Source organism: Stigmatopora nigra, chromosome 11, assembly GCF_051989575.1.
Source record: "Stigmatopora nigra isolate UIUO_SnigA chromosome 11, RoL_Snig_1.1, whole genome shotgun sequence".
In the NCBI taxonomy this organism is placed as follows: Eukaryota; Metazoa; Chordata; class Actinopteri; order Syngnathiformes; family Syngnathidae; genus Stigmatopora; species Stigmatopora nigra.
This window is the reverse complement of record NC_135518.1, coordinates 7,487,145-7,506,652: the sequence shown is the minus strand read 5'-3', so window position 1 is coordinate 7,506,652 and position 19,508 is coordinate 7,487,145. Positions and strand designations below refer to the sequence as shown.

Genomic DNA, 19,508 nt, shown 5'->3' with positions numbered 1-19,508 from the left:
TGACTCTATTACAAATGTATTTAGCTTTAACGACAATTCAAACAAACATCTGTTCAGTGCGTTCCTCACTGAGAATATTATTTCACTCATCCTTATAAAAACTTCGAATTGAGTAGAAAATATCATCAGTGACACCCAACACTAGGGTTCCAGTCGGCCATTTTTCACCTCATTAACACCAAGAGAGTCAGTATTTCAATTCTCGTACTGAAATAGGGCGACCAGTTGTGCACATGGTATACTTTGTCATCCCTGCAGATGTCCTGTAAATGGAAGTACACCTTTCATGGCCTTGAGCAATACGGTGAAGACGATGACAGCGGTGAAGGAAAAGTCCCGTCGTGAGTAACTGGAATCATAGCAAAGTAGGCAAGTGAAGCGTACGGTGAAAAACCAAGATCCACTGAGTACACCTGCTCGCAATGGGGACTCCTTACAGTTATATTCGGGCTTTGCGTTGCGGGCTACACTAGGAGGTCGTTATTTCCGTTTCAGGCTTACTTTGGAACCGTGGGTTATACAAAAGAGGGGGCTAGGGGACTCAAGTATGTACGCTTGTGTACTTAGATACAGCAAAAACACTGACGTATAACATCAACGGACATATTCCAGCTTCAGGAAGTAAAAGCTCCCTCATCACGACTTTAACCATTCTTTTAGTCCATGATAACTTTATTTCTTACCCCTCGCTGTACCCGCATAAGTAAAAAGAAGCATGCAATTCCCACAACAAGGTGAAATATGATGTTTGATGCCTACAAGAATTTCAAGCATATACCTACATCATGTCCAGTATGTATCTTTCGAACGTACTCTAGTGATGGACATCTGGTTAGGGCTTGTGTAGTGTCTCTCCTCCCAGCAGGCAACTAAAGCTGTGAGCCAAGACCCCAGGCCCAACACCCTGCTGGACTTTGAAATCAGATCTTTATTGTCTATAAAGCCTCGGCCAAGTATGAAAAATCAGCCCTGCCTTACAAAACACACTCACTCGTCCAGCGGCGAGGGAAATTGGGAGTGAGTCGCAGCCCGAAATTGGGAAAAAGCGCTTGTGCAAGAAACCGAGGTGGCGAGAGGAGTGAGGGAGTTCAAAGCCCGGAGCAGTTGTCGGGATCACAACGCGGCTGGAGCTATTTATAGGCTGTTGAGATAAAGCAATTTTCATAACTTGCTAATTCTGTTGCACCGTTCTGCTCTGAGATTTGAGCTCGACTGATTCAGGCGGGTATTTTGCATCTGGGACTCCTTCTGGTCTTAGTTGGAATAACAATGCTGCTTTATTCACATAATCCACTACAGTAGGGTGTACTATAACACTGATATTAAGCCACAACAAATACACTCCTATCAAAAAAAAATGTGCGCATTCAGGTGACAAGAGTTTCCAAACGAGCTCGAAAATATTTGAAAAGTTATCACATCAATATTATCTTTATCCAATCAGGATATGAAATTTTACTGTGGAACCACCAAATTTGACACACAATTTCAGCTCATATTGAGTAATGATTTATTGTACCTTTCAGTCATGAAATAATAAATTCAGTCCATTTTTTTAAATTTTGACAGACTGATGCCTGAGCCTAAAATCCTATTGTCCTTCCAATTGATTTGGTCTTCAATTCTAACTTTTTTTGCCCACTCTCATTGGTTTGGATTTGTTGAACATGCCTGTTTTATTGACTACTATAACTCTGACAAATTTCACCCCCTAATGATTGAGGTTTTGTTGCATGCTAGTATAAATACATGTGTTTACCCCATCATGTGCCCATAAATTGATGGCGCCCTGGATGGTCGCCTACATTGCCCAATGCAAAAAAACTGGCCCCTGATGATAGCATAAAATGGGACAACTTTTCTTATATCAAGTAAGTCGTGTTTTTATGATATTCCCTCTCTCAAACAAATGTATTATCATCGAGAAATTACAGTGAATGTTTCATTTGCCGACTCCCTATTTCAGAAAATGACATTTGAAGTGAGAAAACCTGTTGACTATGAGGCAGATGACCACCTACCATTCCATCAGGTGAGACAAGTTTTCACATTTTTTGGGCCCTCAATAAGGGTTGCGCACCTCTCAAAGGTGGGTGTATACCACACACCTGTGCTGACATCAGCCCATTCCACCAGGCTCTGATTTCCACTCCAGCATAAACATCAAGTCACATTATCGGCGTGTTTATGGGGGTTTGTGTTTTGCCCCCCCTTTTTTTCGGTCCATCAGGACGTACCTAATTGCAACCGCTCTCTCTCTCTCTCTCCTTTTTTCTTCACCCGCCTGGGGCGACGTCACACCAAGGTGCGAGAAGAACAAGAGCGCATTTTTCCTCCCTTCATCATCCAAAGAAAACACACTGACACACCGTGGTCCTCCTCCTCCTCTTCCTCCTCCTCCTCCTGCTCCGAGACCACCAGTGAGTCACTTCCAAAGGCGCAAAAGACGACCGGACGGAACTCGAATAGAACCACAAAGCAGTCTCATCTCCTTGGACGACAAAGTGAGATGTTCGATGGAGAGGACATGGCGACTTGAGCCAAGCGGAGCAACGATGAAGAGGTTAAACTCACCTTTGGACCTTTCCTCAGTCACCTCTTGACCGGCTTTTCCTGCGCATTAAGATGCGCCTGACGGAAGAGGAGCTGGAGGAGGAACTTTGATTCACTTGACATTTTTTCCTGCTTGTCACAAGAGGATTAAAAAGAAGAAGAAAAAACATCACAAATTAGCTGGAAGATTCCAAGCGCTCAAACATGACGGTTCGCCTGTCCCGGATTCAACTGGCTCTGTTTTTCATCTTGCTTTGCCCAGTCAATATCATCGGATTGTGGTGGTAAGTGTCTAATATTAAGTTGTATTGTTGTGTGTCTTCATGTTCAAATGCACAATGCATTTTTTTTTTATTACAAGAGAGTATTTTTTTTTAAATGAAAATGTGCAAATATTTGAAAATGCTCAAATTCATCAAGTGATTTTTAGAAGTTCCCAAAATAATTAGTATATAAATTTTCCATGTGCCATTCAAAGTAAAAGTGTTTGTTAAACCAAAGCAAAGTTAAGGCTTTAATTTTAAGAGCACGAGAATACTAGAGAATATTACTTCCCCTATATATAGTTTAGAATGGAATTGTATGTGTGAGGTTTTTTTTAATGTTTCAAATGATCAGATTATTTATCCTACCTATCATTCCCATAGACATTTTTAAAACGATTTTTTTTCCACCATATGATCATAAACACTGTCATATTTTTTTTTGGGGGGGGGGGGGGGGGGTTAAATGTTTGGGTGTTTTTTTCCTTGTGTGTCCTGTCCGTGTGATTGTTCATGTGTCACCTGTTGTGTCTTTTCTAGCTCTCCTTCCCTTGTGTGACCCAGGTGTTTCTTGTCATCAACCCCTATCTGTGTATTTAAACCCCATATCTTCGTCTGTTGAACATGGGAGTATTTTTTTTAAGAATCTAAATGTATATTTGATTTTTGAAATAGAAAAAAAATACATCTGGTTCATCTCACTGTTCTGAGATTGAGGTTTCAATGCCAACTGAGGTCCGACCTTCCAGTATTGAGGTTGCATGTTCTCCCCGTGACTGCGCAGGATCTCTACGGGTACTCCGGTTTCTTCCCACATCTCCGAAAAACAGAGTGGTTGAAAACTCTAAATTCTCTCTAGGTATGAGTTTGACCATGACTTATTGTTCCTCTCAGTGTGCCATGTAATTGGCTGGCAATGGATTCATGTAGTCCATAATGTATTCTCCCTTGTTGGATGGGATTTGATCCAGCACCCCTGCAACCTTTCTGGACTCCCTGTCTGTCTACTGTAAATTTGTCCCAATTTAGGTGAGACTGAACATTTCATGAGCATTGGTTATGGGGACCTGAAGTGTTTGGAAAAAATAAGAAAGAAAGACAAGGGGCGGTGATAGCTGTCTTCTCATTGCCTGCAGTTGAGTGTGTGTGTGTGTGTGAGTGTGAGTGTGTGTTTGGGGTCAGAGTTTGGAATGTCAGGTGGCCCTTCAGGGCGCAGTGGATATGTCATCATAAAACAATCCATACAGGCTCAACTCAGCAAGGTGTGTGACAGACAGACGGACAAGACAGACAGACAGACAGACAGACAGACAGAGCATGCAGATCGACAGATAACATATTTTCTGTGCATCTGTCTGACGTTGCTTTTTGTTAACATCCAGGTTGTCTTCACATTCGTGTTTCACGAAAAGCGAGAGAGACAGACGGGGAATCTTTTGTTGTTTGTTTCCAGTATATCCTCCCACTTGACCACCTCGGTCAAGGTCAGTGTGGGCTGTGGTGTCCAAAAGGGGGCCGTGCGAGGCGGCTTCGCGGCTCTTTGCATGCAAAGCTTGGCGCTTGCGTTCCATCCTGTCACGGGCGATAGCAAAGCCGCACTCCTTAAGATGACTTTTCCCGTTTTCCAATTGAAAAGTGATGAGAACGTGTTGTAATCAACTCGCTGGGAAGTCACAACAATGTTGAGGAGAGACTTTTCTGCCCCACTGGAATCTAATACATGTGCTGATGCAGCACATTCAGCAAACAGAGGGAGCACAGCTACTGATCCATAATGCATCCAGTTGACTCTTTGTGCTTTGCTTTTGTTTAGGACTGACACGTTCATTGCCAGTTTTTGATCACCATACTGTGTGGATCAGTGACAATGAAAGTCTGGATTCCAATGGATAAAAGCAGTGATAATAATGGTAGTGGAAAAAGTCCACACATAAAACAAAACACTTTTGACAACCGTTAATGGAAACGATGACTGGATCTTCAATCTCCTCTTAAGATGTCATTCATTTTAAATGAAGTCCTTAGTGATTAAAGCAATCAACACCGATATCATCGACTTCCTTTTCATCCCCACTGACATATTTTTGTCATCTTCTTTCACCCGTCCACTGTTAACTCCAGTGCAGAGAGGGTGAGAGCACACCTGTGCGTCTGATGGGGTTTTCCCCAGTTTTCCTGAGACAATGACGTTCTCTGTTTAAAAACTGCTGGACGACCTATTGTACGTTTCTCGTGGTGGTTCTGCTGCTCGCTTTGCTCCAAAGTCTCTTTGTCTCGCCTCGCTCATAGGAAAATACCTATCGCGTAGATACGCAGAGTAGAGAGAGAGAGAGAGAGAGGGAGAGACTGGAAGAGGGATGAAATGCTGCGAGATAGTCGTCCTTTCTGAGCCTCTCGCTGATTACGGCGTTCTAATCATTTGGCTCAAGAGCAGACAACGCAGCTGACAGGAGGGAGGAATGCCTTTGCTCTTCTTGTCTACCACTTTGGACTGCCATGCTGAGCTGCGCCAACTTGCTGTTACTCTAAAGATCATGTAAAGTGAAGTTAGACGTTTGTTTCTGATACGTTAGAACCAAATTGATTTTCCTGGTTGAAAGTGAGAGCCTATTCCTTCATTTCAGAAGTGTGTCTCATTTTGGCGTGGAGCCCGCATGAAGTGTGCCGTGGGCCCACAGGTGGTCGGACCAACGTGTATGTGAGACCTCTCTGCTGTCTGAGTGTTTATGTGCGTCAGTCTAAATACACCAGCAGTCAGTGACTCCCGTGTAATGACACACAAACACACATATACAGTACATACACACACATGCATGTGAAAGCACACCCACACTGTAGTTGACTGTAGCAGATCTTATCTGGTCCACTCCTGCTCTTAAAGCTTGATGTCGAATCAGGACCAGAGAGATGGGTACTGATAAAGATTAGAAATGCCGATGTGGGTTTGGCATCAGGTGTAGAAAGCGTACCATGCGTGTGTGTGTGTGTTGGTATGTGTCTGCCTGTGCTTGTCTGCTGCATTTATGCCTTTTTAAGAAAAATAATAATAATAGTTACTAATTTGACTTCATGCCAGAAAATTGTGTCGGGCATTTTCACTTTGTGGAGGCAAATCAGACATGTTCAACAGTTTTTAATTAATAATTAAATATATTACTATTCGTCCATTTTCTGAACCACTTACCCCCATAAGGGCCACAGGGGGTGCTGGAGGAATTTCATTTGTAAATCACCCCATAACATTGAGTGAATTTAGATCCCTTTCTAAAGAGAAAGAACAAATGATATGAAAATGTGGAAATTATTTCAAAATTTGAATATGAACATGGAGAAAAAAATCCTAGAGACAACTATGTAATGTGCTCACACTGGATCACTGAAGCAAAAGCTGATAGTTATTGGCTCGGTGTACTCCATCCTCTTGGAAACTTGACAGTGATGTTCTTTGTTGTTAGTAGTGGAGAGTCGCTTCTTGACAGCTAAACGATACACACATGTTGTACAGTGCCGTAGAAAAGCAGTAGCTTAGTCCATTTGCTCTGCAACTGGGCTGTTTATTTGAAGAAGTTGCACAAATGAAACATAAAAACAGGCTCCAGTACTTCTCATGCTGTTTTATGCCTTTTTTTAACGTTGCTGTCACTTTTATTGGACGTGGAGCTTCCTCCAGTCGCGCCTTGGCTTTTTCTCTTTTTTTTTGGTGTGTCGGACTTACGCTAGTTGTGACTGTACGGCATACTTGAGGGATTAAGACAGGATGAAATTCACTCATTTGTGGGAGAAAAATGCTCAACACAGTACAGCAGTACAGTACAGTACAGTGCAATATTCCATCGTGAGCTCCGAAATGAAGCCTAGAAGTCATTTAGCACACAATCTTTGAACTGAATTGTAAATGCAGCTGGTCAACCAGCGGATACGGAATTTGATAATGATGTAGTCACTTGTAGCCGTGTACAGTCGGACAAAATCTCTTCAATATGAGCGAGCGGAATAAATCATAAAACATATCAAAGGACATTCCAAACATGTGCTGTATTTGAAATCCCACTGGCGAGGCTTTACTTGTGTGTGTGTGTGTGCGTGTTTGGTCCGCCACTTTTTTGATGCCACACTGACAAAGCATTCATGTGAGAAAAGCTTTTACTTTTAAGCCCTTTCCCCCCTAATTTCGGCTCCTGTAAATTCCTCTCGGTTGTTTCATTGTATGCGTAGGAGAGATGTCAGAAATGACAGCCTGAAGAACACTGGCACTTTGTGTCATAAGGATTGGAGCGGCCTAGAACAAGTGAATGCAAGCTTTTTAAGAGTGTGTTCTGTATTTAACCCATTGTCTGGCTTAGATGGACACATTTAGGGCTGCTAGTGATCAACAGCCTTGAATTAAAGGGAATGGGAGGAGCCGCTTTTATTGGCTTGGGCCAGTTGTAAAAACGAATACATTTTTCTTTTGAGTCTGTTTTGACCTTGACTTGTTCTTCATGAGACGATAAGGGAGAAAACATTTAAATGTCTCTCACCTACTCCCAAAAACATGCACATGCGTATATAAACATAGACACTCGCACATCCTGATAATAGCGCTGAGATAATAAGTGGTTGTCGAGTGACAGTTTGTGTTGCAAAGTACCGTTCTAGCACCTGCTCATGTAATCATTTGCTCATATTTGATTGAGTATGCAGTGCACTTTGGTATTCAGTCTGATTTCACATCATTTCATATCTCTTGGGTTTGAGAATCACCTGGAATTTCTAGATGGAATTATATTTAACAATTTTACTTGTATAAATATTGTGTATATGTTTTATTTAGATGTGCATGCGCACAGCAGAGAATTCTGTCTTGCTATCAGTCCTTGCAAATGTTTGTTCTACTTTCTGTAAACAAACTCAAGAAGGCGATGAATGATTTCATGTGTCTGTGATGAACACCCACAAGACGCGAGAGTTTGAAAAGTTGTTTTTGGCGCACTTTTGTTGTTTTGCCATTCTCATACCTGCTGATATGGATCTCTTCTACTTAAAGACGAGGTGGACTGGGAGTGATGGCTGATGAGTTATGATATGGACATCCTGCACTTTAAAATGCTCCTGATTTTGTTACCATGACAACATGCATCTCTTTGCCCATTTGTAGCCACTATATTATTTTCTAATTTAAAATTTTGAGGTTGTAAATTGTTATACTGACTACTATTGTTTTATGTTCTCCAGGGCGGTGGGAAGTCCACTACTAATGGATCCCAACAGCATCTGCAAGAAGACAAAGCGTCTGGTGGGGAAGCAGGCCGAGTTGTGTCAGACTCAACCAGAAATTATCAATGAGGTGGCTAAAGGAGCCAGGTTGGGCGTCAGGGAGTGCCAATACCAGTTCAGATACCGCCGGTGGAACTGCACCAGCCACAATAAGTACTTTGGCAAAATTTTGCAACAAGGTGAGTGATTACAGATATCAATTGTTCATGCAAATGAAGACGATGATGCTACCTTTTTCTCATTATTTTGTGTGATCGCCAATGCAAATCTTTTTAAAAAGTAGTGCTGTGTTACTGCCATCTGCTGGTATGTGCACAGAAATGGAATTGAAGTATCCTCAGACCCTTCCCTAATCATTCCAGTTTAAAAACTACGCAAGAAAACTGCATTAACCTTTAGATTTTGGACTAAATATTTTGGGGCAATTCACATTTGATGAACTTTGCTTTATTCAGATGATGGAAGAAGGTCACTCTATCTTTCTGTCACTTTCTCCTTAAATATTGTAGTAGGCAAATGAAGTCCCACCTACTTCTAATATAGCTCACCTTTATCATATACTCCAATTTTCTAACCCGGGCTTGTCAGTTGTTTAAAACCTCTGACCTGACCAGACCGTCTCATGCCAAGCGGGGTCAGATACCTGTCTAATATCAGTCACAAAGACAAGGGCAGCTCTTGTCCGAGCGAGCGGACGTATTCACAAGCGACTGCTTTCTCCTCTTCATGACTTTGGGCACGCTTGAAATGATCAGCTAATATCTGTCTTCAGATCTCACAGCATCTTCCTGAAACTCTTTGAAGTCTTCCCCTCTAAAAGTTTGCACCTAAATACTTTTTTTTTTTTTTTAGAATTTTGGCCGCGATCGCATTTGAAATGAAGAAATGATAAAAGACAGGAAAGAGAGGGCAAGAATGTACCGGCAGAAGACAGGCGGGCAATTAATCACACATTCCTGCCTGTCTACAAGAAAGGCCAAATTGCTCCTTTGTTTTGCATCTACCTGTACGAACGGTGGATAAACATTCCAAAAAAGAATTCCTTCAAACAGAACAAAATGTGTGGTTAACCAGTTTGTCAACTCTATATAAAAAGCTCAATAAAAGGGAACACTCAGCAATCTACACTTGGGTTTTATAAATGGTTTGAAGGTCTATCCGCTGTCAATGGCTGCTAAGGAGTTAAATGTAAACATTATGCAGGGCCAGTTTTTGCTATGGACAATTTAGACAAACACCCAGGCAGGGTGCAATCTATCTGGGGGTGCATGAGAGCCACCAACAAAAAATACCTTGTTAATAATATGGGTACTTCATAGTAATATTAACAACTAACAGTTGTCTAGACTATTATCCCTCATTACCATGTAAATAATTGAATCATAATTGTTTTTTTTAAATTATTTTGCTAAATAAATGCAGGGAACACTAATGTTACAACCTTGGCTTCAAAAAAATTAATTATTGTGCTGCAAGTTTTTAGGGCATTGTCCTATATGCATATAATAGTCCCGAAACGCATATAATAAAAACATTTAAGAAATCATAATTCATAAATCAAAAGGTTTGGTATTGCTATCAATCAATCACTAATTTATTGCAGAGAAAAACAATTACAATTATATTACATTTTGAATTATTACCACAAAGACTTTACAAAAGCAAAGCACTGAAATATCATTAACCTTTATTGTCATTTTTATTTAGACATTTTAGAGCCAGGAATAATGTAATACAACAAATGTTATTGGTAGAATTGATTTGTACGCAACTTACCTTTATGGCAAATGTTAAACAAGTTAAAAAATGTGAGTCCACAACATTGATTTTCATCTCGATTGCCCTACGATAAGAACATTAGACACGAATAAATCACGTTTTGCAAGTAACCGTGAGATTAAAAGGCTGGTATCCAACGTTAAGATTCAAATACTGTAACATTTGATATATAATATATAGCACATGAGAAATAATGGTATCAATCAATGACCGTGAAAAGATTCTGGCGTCAAAAGACATCCCACTTACATCATCCTAAACAACACATTGCGGAAATATGATTCAGGCGATATATCATGTTGGGAAATCATCAGTGTGGAGAGATCAATGCTTTTCCCATGTTGATATTATTTGAATTTGGCATGATTGAGATGCGTGTGGTAGGTATCGACATCCGCACACGGAGTCGCTTGGGAAAAGTCTCGTTTGTCATCGACTACTTTCCTCAAAAGTATATTAAGCGCAGCTGTTTTAGGGAAATAAATCAAATCGCCTTGGAACGGCAAAAAAACCATCCCGGCTACGAAAAAAGAATAATACCTGAGGTTAACTGCAAGCCACTACAATTCCCACCCCCGATTAACACTGTCCAATATACTAAGTGGCCATGTTTTTTTTTTGGGAGGCATTATAATATCAATGACCAAATCAGCAATATTATCTATTTGGCTGGATGTATTTCTGCCACCCACTATGTGTCACCAAATAATTCTCCAAAGCAACAAAATAAAGGAAATACACTTAACACATTTGTATTATGTCAGCCTCTGTAATTCATGTTTTGACGTCGCAGACCTCCCGGTACCGTTGCCTTAAAGTCGGAGGATTGAAGGAATATGCGCTAATTCCTGCAGAAGTGCCCTGTGGAATTAGAAGCAGACGTAGACAGGCCCAGACACCCGCTGTGGTGGAGAATTTGTTTGGAATTCATGTCTCCAAGGAAAATATGAAACAAGGCGCTTTGTATCTTGCAATTTTTCGATGGCTTCCACTCAAAACCACTACCCTTTTCTTTATTGTACCACTTTGGATCATTTTATGCAGGTTGTTGGTAAATGAGAACAAATATGGGTTCATATTTGATCCCTGTTAGCAGTTTATGAAAGAAATATGTTTTACCAACTTTACATTGTCTGCCCATGAGATATTTTAGCAATTTTTTTTTACCACGCCGTTGTTGTTCCTGACTGAAATGACTAGTGCTCCGTTATATTTGTAGAGGAAGGAGAATTTAATTATGTTGGTATATTCTAGGGATGTATATGTATCGGTCCTTGTATTGATCTGTGAGCTGATTTATTATGTTCATTAATTGTGGGCTTATTGTTTTGACTTGGTTTCAATAGTATTGCAATTTAAAGCTTAAAGTTTAACCTAGGTTTATATTTTTGTGCAAGAGAAGTGTGGAAACGTTAATAATAAGTCATAATCGTCATAGGGTAGAGTCATAACTTGCGGCCTATGGGATGATATTTTGCCGCTCTCTTTTGACATCCAATTATAGTAAATAATTTAATAATTGACCTTTTCATGAAGTGTTTCCTAGGAATTTTCCCTTTTAATTTTTCCATATTATTCCTTAACTTTTCAGCGGCGAACATTCGAACGGCGTTTACTGCCATCAAAAAGTGACTTTAATATCGTTTTCTCTCTTTTACTATCTACCACAATGCCAATTGACCTCTGAACAAGACTGGCAGTGAGTTGAGAACTTTTTAAAAGATGTCCAATGCAGTGGCCATCGAAAAACACTGATGTTTTAGGCATACACAATTCTCTTAACTAGACATTGTGATGTTTTGCCTGTTTGAATGTGACATCATTACCACATATCGCATCTTGGTCACATCATCCTGTACAGTATCTAACCATATGTGATTGGTCCAAATCTTAACTCAAACAATGCTTTGCAAATGTATACACTAACGCATTTTCGCCAAGTACCGTCTGCACAGCTGCTATTGATAATGCAACGTCCCGGTGTGTGTGTCGCTCTCATCGCACGCCACTCATTGTGTGTGTGTGTGTGTGTGTGTGTTACCATTCCTAATGAATCCCATTCTCTGAATCATGAGATATGGAGTTGGCAGGGGAGAATGGTGACTGCACGCTCACCCGCTTCCAGCTTTTAGTCATAAAAGTCACTTAGTTTGGCAGTGGTCTCGTGCACGCATACATGCACGCACACACGTACTTATTCTCAAGATCTGTGTACTGCACACACTCAAAGATCATAATCTGTTTGTGCTTTTTTTTAACATTGCCATATTTTGTTAGTTGTTAATTGTCACTTTTGTTTCCAAATTTACACTTTCAGAAGGGGAACAACAGATTTAAAATTGTTAAATGTATTCTTACCTCAGGAGGATAATAATGATACAAATATATTTAAACACTGGTTCAAATGACAAATTTTCATAACTTGCAAAATAATTACAAATTTAGACTTGTAGTAGTAGTAGTACCTGTAGTAGTGATCTAACTGGTGACTTTCATGAGACAAAAAAAGTCTCTGCCTATCCCTGAATGCAGAAATTCAACTCATCACATTATAATGTGGAACCTACTACGTTAAAAATGTGACATTTGTCACATTATAACGTGAAATTTATCAAGTGGCAGCAACAGACTTCCGTACCTAACACCTGTGTAGCTCAGTAAGAACAACTAAAATAATGTGGTTGCACAAACACAAAATCCATGAAAAAAACTGGCAAGGGCAACATTGATTGCTGCATTTTGCAAAAAAAAAAAATTGAGAAATAAAAAACATGTAGGAAAATGTCTTAAACCCCAATGAAAATAGGATTAAAGCTTTTGGCCAACATACAGAAGGTATGTTTCGTGTTTGGCTGGAGGAAGTATGTTCTGGCTTTCCGTCTGTCTCTCTGCACATTCCCTCGGCGCCGCGACGCCTTCAGGGAGGTTCTTCTTTTAATAACGGATGCAAGAATGAGCAGCTTCGATTTTGCCGGTCAAAGGTGAAAGCATTTAAACTCAAAAACTCAAGATTGCATTAGCCAGTCCTACATCAGTTCCCACTATAAATCCTCCTCCTCTATCTGTCTGATTCTGCTTAGAGCAAACACAATTTGTCACATACAAATACAGGATAGTTTGGCGGATATGAAAAGTCAACACACCCCTCAAATGCACTGTTTTTCATTTAAAAGACACCTGCCATCATCTTGGGTGCCTCCGATAACCCCCAGTAAAGTTCAGATGTACAGTGAATAATACTCTCAGTATGGTCTAAAGTTATTTGGTCATTAAAAATCATGAGGTCAATGCAAGAAAATGGCATTGTGTTTGGTACCCCGATCAAGGCCAGACCCATTGGCTAGTGGTACACATGCTATTTTAACCTCCTCTTAGGTAAACAAAGACTAAAGGGCCATCATCTCTGACTGGGGTCAGTTCTTCCATCACTTATCTGAACAACTTAAGGGGAATGATAACAAAATGACGGGATGAGGCTTTGATACAAGGCACAATGTTTGGTGAACAAGTGTTGACATGATCGAGCAGGAATCTGAGTAAGTGGAAGAATGATGTTCATTTGGCATTGTGGCTTTTCTCGGACAAGAAGATAACTTCTGAGACGTTTTGGCCTATCAGCAAAGTTGGGCGAGAAAACTCGATGGAATTTGGGGAAATCCGTATTTTGTGTTTTTGACCTACGATGGCTGAAAGGAAAAAGAGAATTTTTTGTCCATCCCCATTGCAAGTTGACATTGAAATCACATAAGCCCAGTTGTTGTCAGAGTCTCTCCTAGCTCTTCACTTCAAGAGAAATGAGAACAGATAACATTGTGTTGGTGACGGCAAAGGAGCCGAGGACAGACATCAATTTACAGTTGTCGACGGACTTGCCTTCGGATGAGAAAATAGAGCTGGCAACCAGAAATAAACCAGCAGCTGCCCTCTGTTAACTCTGTGTGCACGGCATGGGTGTCACATCCTCTCAGCACTGCAAATCCAAACGATGTTTGAGAATGTAATAATGATTGTGTGAAAGGTTCCTTGATTGTCTTCCATGTATGAAGAGTACATGGATGGAATTTATGGGGTGACAGGTGTTTCGATCAATAAAAGCATGACGTTAATAGATTTGTAATCCATCCTTTCAGATATCCGGGAGACGGCGTTTGTGTACGCCATCACGGCCGCCGGCGTGAGCCACGCGGTGACGCAGGCCTGCAGTATGGGAGACCTGCTGCAGTGCGGCTGCGAGGCCACCAGGAATCGAGCACCCCCGAGACCTCTGTCTTCCTCACCCCGCGACGGCGTCAAGTGGGAATGGGGCGGCTGCGGTGACGACGTGGAGTTCGGTTATGAGAAATCCAAACAGTTTATGGACGCCAAGAGGCGACGGGGCAAGAGTGACATCAGGACTCTCATAGACCTTCACAACAATGAAGCTGGAAGACTGGTAAAAACACAACATGACATCTTTTGGGACACAACTACATCCAATTATAAGCATTTCACCAAAAGGACCGGAATAGGGAAGATGGGTCTCATCAGGGTGTGACAGCACAACGATTTTTCAAAATATATTGTGTTTTACAAATACAAATGGAATCCACCAAATGTTACAAAAAAGAAATTATAGAAAGCTCAATCGATGGCGTTATTCAGTTGCATCGGCGTCACTCAGTTTGCGGCACTTTTAAGTATTATCTAGCGCACAGGACCAAATGTTGACTCAGTTCTTAGCTTTTAAGTATGGTTACAGTATCCAGTAGCAAGAAGTCAAACTCCATTTAAATGCTCATGCCGCCATGAAGGATCAAAGTTTCAGTTAGAGATTCAGTCCCAAGGCATTGCTTGTCCCGTGGAATGCTTCATCATCCCGCCAACATTCAAAGGAGCAACACATCACCCCCGGCAAAGTTCATGTAGTCCCGTAAACTGATATTCTGACAAGAATCAGGTTTCTGAAACACAAAAACTAGAGCGTGCCACACATATTGGTCCCAAGCCTCCGAGGCAGGTAATCTTCCACGTTTCCGCAGCTTGCCAAGACGCCCCAAAGTTCCTGTTTGTGGCCCGTGTTGAATTATGGACCCGACGAGTCGTAACGCTACTTAAAGACCGGGTTTGAACTGACGAGCTTTTAGATCGGGCTAATAGTGTTGATTTAAAGCGTGGCTTTTAACATCTCCAAACTGACGTCAGGCTTCTGAGTGCACTTTTGGGTACGCGTACTTTGAAGCCACCATACGAGAAGAGGTCATAATTACAGTCGACTGCTGTTGGGGTCACAGACAGGTAGGGTAGAACAGGCGTGGATTTCGGGATATCTTCCAATTGTACCATCAGCCAACAAACCATTTTAAATGGGGGGGTGCACTTACTCACATACAAACACCAAATGCCTCCAGGTTGTGAAATAAGTGTGCTGTGATGCGTGTAAATGTCTGTTTATGTGCATTCATGCATGTGGGTATAGGCGTTTTCAAAGTCTGTGTGTCTTGGTGTTGGTGTGTGTGTGTGTGTGTGTGTGTGTGTGTGTGTGTGTGTGTGTGTGTGTGTGTGTGTGTGTGTGTGTGTGTGTGTGTGTGTGTGTGTGTGTGTGTGTGTGTGTGTGTGTGTGTGTGTGTGTGTGTGTGTGTGTGTGTGTGTGTGTGTGTGTGTGTGTGTGTGTGTGTGTGTGTGTGTGTGTGTGTGTGTGTGTGTGTGTGTGTGATGGGTTAATTATGTGCAGTAGAAGTGAATGATCTGTTGTCAAGGCTTGTTAGATGAAGGAAGGCCAGAGGCAAAATGAAGGGCAAGGCGGGGTTACACACTGAAATTCCTCCTGAAGAGCATCTGCTTTTTTTCTTTTTCTTTTTTAAATCTATCGATCTAGCTAGTTAGCAAGCTATATTCGTTTTGGTTGTACATTGCAACAATTAAAACATTTTTCCAAAGAGCCTCTTATTGGCTGCAGCTAAAATGACTACCAAGGCCTCAATGAGTAGGATTGGCGGCAATAGATGTCCAATCCATTTGAAGTGGGTAATTTCAGACCCAAATCCAATCCTTTTGCTGTGATGATTTATTTTTTAATGAAAGTCTTAGCCGAGTCACATCCAATTTGATATTTTCAAATCCAAGCGAGGTCACTTAGGTGTGTGATTTTAAAATCTGACAAGAGTTTGATTTTTCGGAATGTGACTGGTCTTTAAAGCTCAGTGACCCGGAATCCAAAATCATGCAAGGATGACGTCGGGGGGCAGAAAGAAGGTATCAGTGGACGTTTTTGCATTGGATGCATATGGAAAGTGTTCTAGCATATTCATTCTATATATTATAAAGATTAAGTGTACTGCAATACATCGAAAAAACAATGAAACAGCACTTATTCATGTCTTAGTAAAGACTTTCATCTTCTGTTTCTTACTGTATTTGTTATAGCTCCTCCATTATAAGGCCATACATTTCGTACATGCCAGAAATGACCACCACTTGTTTACTTCAATGTTGTTCAGTTGATTTAAGCATGGATATTTTCTATTTTCTCAATTTGATGACTATTCTTTGCTTTGTTTTTTTTTTCTCATACCTGAACAACAACACCCCCCACCTCCTTTTGAAGGCCGTGAAGCTCTACATGCGGACGGAGTGCAAATGCCACGGACTGTCTGGCTCGTGCACGTTACGCACTTGCTGGAAAAAGATGCCACATTTCCGCGAAGTGGGCGACCGCCTCCTGGAGCGATTCAACGGCGCCTCCAAAGTGATGGGCGGCAACGACGGCAAGACGCTCATCCCCGTAGGCCTTAATATCAAACCCCCGGACAGGCAAGATCTGATCTATTCGGACGAATCGCCCGATTTCTGTCTGGCCAATCGTAAGACGGGGTCCCTGGGGACGCGGGGACGCATGTGCAACAGCACCGCCATGGACATCAGTGGATGCGATCTGCTATGTTGCCAGCGCGGCTATCGAGACGAAACTGTGGTGTTTGAGGAGAACTGTCTGTGTCGTTTCCACTGGTGTTGCGTGGTCCAGTGCAAGAAGTGCTCGGTCCGAAAGGAGCTAAGTCTTTGTCACTGACAAACTGGAGTCACATTCCCCTAACTTGTTGTAATTACTTCTTTTTTTATAGATGTGTGTGTGTGTGTTGTGTGAGTGCATGTGTGTGTGTGTTGAGCTTTTTGACAGTTGCAAGGTAAGCATTCGGCTGTTATTATCCTTTTTACAGTCCATTTAAACTGGGAGAGCTAGTAGCGATCATTGCCATGGGTTGTTCCACCTGTTTTACACTCATCGTAAAATCTTGCAATCAAATCTGCAAGGCGCACCGGGAAAATTCCCCAAAGATTAAAAAGATGGACTACAAAAGAAGTATTTTCCTAGGAGTCTCTTGGTGCATTTTCTCAAAGGATTTTTTTGCAGGATCTTCTGCAGTCTGCAATCTTTTTCAGCATTCTCCATGTTGTCTACCTTGTCGAAAACTGGTCCCCTGGTTGTGTTGGAAGAGAGAAGAATTTAGAGCAAGCTTGATTTTAGGTAAGCATGGTTTTTGACCTTTGACCTAAAATAATTCTGCTTCTTTTTTGCTATCCATCCTGGAATTTTTCTGACAGATCTTTGTTATCTAATGTATAGCAAGATATTGAACCCATGTTTTTAATTTCTGTCTCCATTTAGCCCTACTGTCAAGCAAAAATATTTCCTAGAAATGAAACGCGGCTTATCTCCGCACCACCGACGCAGCTGCGATATACTTACTGCGGACTGGACTGGTTGGTGACAGTTATTTATATCAAGGTATGATGACAAGACTACTCACTTCCATCTCGTTCACAAGCACTTTGAATCTCGCTGCAATTGGGCTGTTTAGGGGCTTTTTTAAACAATTTGTTCCAAAGCTAAAAATGCCTTTTTTGGGGGGCAACATTGTTCGATATAAGAAAATGTTTCATGACGATTTACAGGGCTGATTTTACAATGCACTTTTTGTTGTTATTGTTGTTGAATATATGTAAATACCTTGTTTACGTCTATTTGTGTATGTGTGGGGAGGATTTTGATAAATGCGAAATGAGAATTTGGACAATTTGCGTCATGGAAGTGATGGTGTCTTGAGATACAAGATGAATTTGATACTTGCTCATGCTCTTAAGTCATTCTTATTTAAATGTGCAGTCAAATATACATTCATAAAAGATTACAGCAAAAAAAAATGGAACTTTTCGGACACCTTTGTGGTGTGTATTTGTATTTTATGAAATCAAACTGTTTGCACTGAGGAGTGTAAACGACACTATGAGTTCTTTCATGTGTTCATTGCCGGTCCGGAGCCTGCTCGTATTCCACAGCATGAACATTTCATGTCAATTTCTAAAAAAAAAATGTACACTTAAATTCCTGTTTTACATCTTTGCAAGCTGGGTCATTGTCAGGAATAGCAGTCCTGTATCAAATACTACCACAAGCAGCTTTTATACTTGATTTGCATCATAACAATAAACCATCTGCATTATTATAACGTTTGCTTGTTCTCTTGTACTCAAATTACAACTTTAAATCCTGCTAGTGTTAATGAAAAAGAGTGCAGCATATTAAAATAGGGAATTGATCACATTTAAAATATTTTTTTTCTGGATTGGCCATACAATTCCCTATTCTTGTTTTGCTCTAATATTTAACATAATAATTTATCTCAAAGTACATTTTTGTGCTGTCATCTCTGTCAGTTTATTGTTTTTTTTTATAATTGGATTTGTGTATCTAGATTTTGAATTTAAAGAAGAGTCATAGTGTTCTTAGACTATCAAAATTGAAATGGTATGTATACAATAGACTTTAATGTATAATGGGGTATCTAGAGTTGAAATGCTGCTACCTACAGGATGCAAATGGTCATCCCTAGTCGAGTTCTGCATTTTTATTTTTATTTTAAATGAAGGGAAGTTAGTAGAAGTTAGGGGGGGAAACACTGAAGAGTTTTCTTGTATTTTCGCCCCACAAACTCCAGGAAAAAAAAGAAACAAAAAGGAAACACAAGATATTTTTTTATAGGGAGCAAATAAGCATGATGTGTTGTTTTCAAATTGAGATTTCACAATAAGATGTCCGTTCTTCTCTCAATGATTTTTGCTTTGCATTTCATTCAAATGAAAAGACAAGGCCAAAATATTAGTTTGCACTCAACAAGTTGATACAAGTTGTAATTTTTCAGGAATTTGTTGCATGGTGACATGCACTACTTTTGTTCCAGGCAATGTCAAGGAAAACCTCCTCTCCTTCTTATTTGACTTCATTTCATCTTCACAGAAAAGTAAGATTTGTCTTTTCTAATTTTTTAATTGGATACTCAAACACACGTTGGATGAAAATATGGATCTCAGCAATAATAAAGGCTTGCCACACTTACTAATGGACGTGGTTAAGGTCATTTACGTAGACCAGTTTGCTGTTTTCCTTTATTTGGCCTTCTCTGTGGGATTCTTGGTGGTCTACTTGTATTTCTTAGCACGCGTTCTTTAAACGTGAGCTCGGAGGGAATTAAGAGAAGCAGAGCTTAGACAGAAGACATTAGGTGATATAAAAATGAGAAATGAGAGGCCCACATGAGAAGAAATGAATTATAGGGGAGGGGGAACTAAATGGATGGAGGGGGTGGGAGGGGGGGGGGGGGATGAAGGCCAAGCAGCTGGAAT

General features: G+C 40.7%; 1 protein-coding gene across 4 annotated transcripts; it reads left to right on the top strand.

The window, feature by feature from the left end:
• Positions 1 to 1,597: 1,597 nt before the first annotated feature.
• Positions 1,598 to 18,304, top strand: wnt6b (wingless-type MMTV integration site family, member 6b). 4 transcript variants are annotated; one of them, XM_077728708.1, is made up of 7 exons: positions 1,598 to 1,871; positions 1,967 to 2,032; positions 2,306 to 2,837; positions 8,031 to 8,251; positions 13,982 to 14,283; positions 16,435 to 17,352; positions 17,494 to 18,304. In XM_077728708.1, exons 3-6 carry the CDS (start codon positions 2,758 to 2,760, stop codon positions 16,894 to 16,896), a joined length of 1,065 nt encoding a protein of 354 aa, XP_077584834.1. In that variant the 5' UTR covers positions 1,598 to 1,871; positions 1,967 to 2,032; positions 2,306 to 2,757; the 3' UTR covers positions 16,897 to 17,352; positions 17,494 to 18,304. The 4 variants fall into 4 exon arrangements, with proteins under 4 accessions (XP_077584834.1, XP_077584835.1, XP_077584836.1 ...); XM_077728709.1 differs by lacking the exon at positions 1,598 to 1,871 and having other exon boundaries at positions 1,894 to 2,032; XM_077728710.1 differs by lacking the exons at positions 1,598 to 1,871; positions 1,967 to 2,032 and having other exon boundaries at positions 2,275 to 2,837.
• Positions 18,305 to 19,508: the final 1,204 nt, after the last annotated feature.

What these genes read in the sequence shown, in the direction of transcription:
- wnt6b (XM_077728708.1), top strand. Translation starts at nt 2,758, where the DNA reads ATGACGGTTCGCCTGTCCCGGATTCAACTGGCTCTGTTTTTCATCTTG. An exon ending in AATATCATCGGATTGTGGTG is followed by an intron (nt 2,838 to 8,030) that starts GTAAGTGTCTAA and finishes TATGTTCTCCAG; the next exon opens with GGCGGTGGGAAGTCCACTAC. An exon ending in TGGCAAAATTTTGCAACAAG is followed by an intron (nt 8,252 to 13,981) that starts GTGAGTGATTAC and finishes CCATCCTTTCAG; the next exon opens with ATATCCGGGAGACGGCGTTT.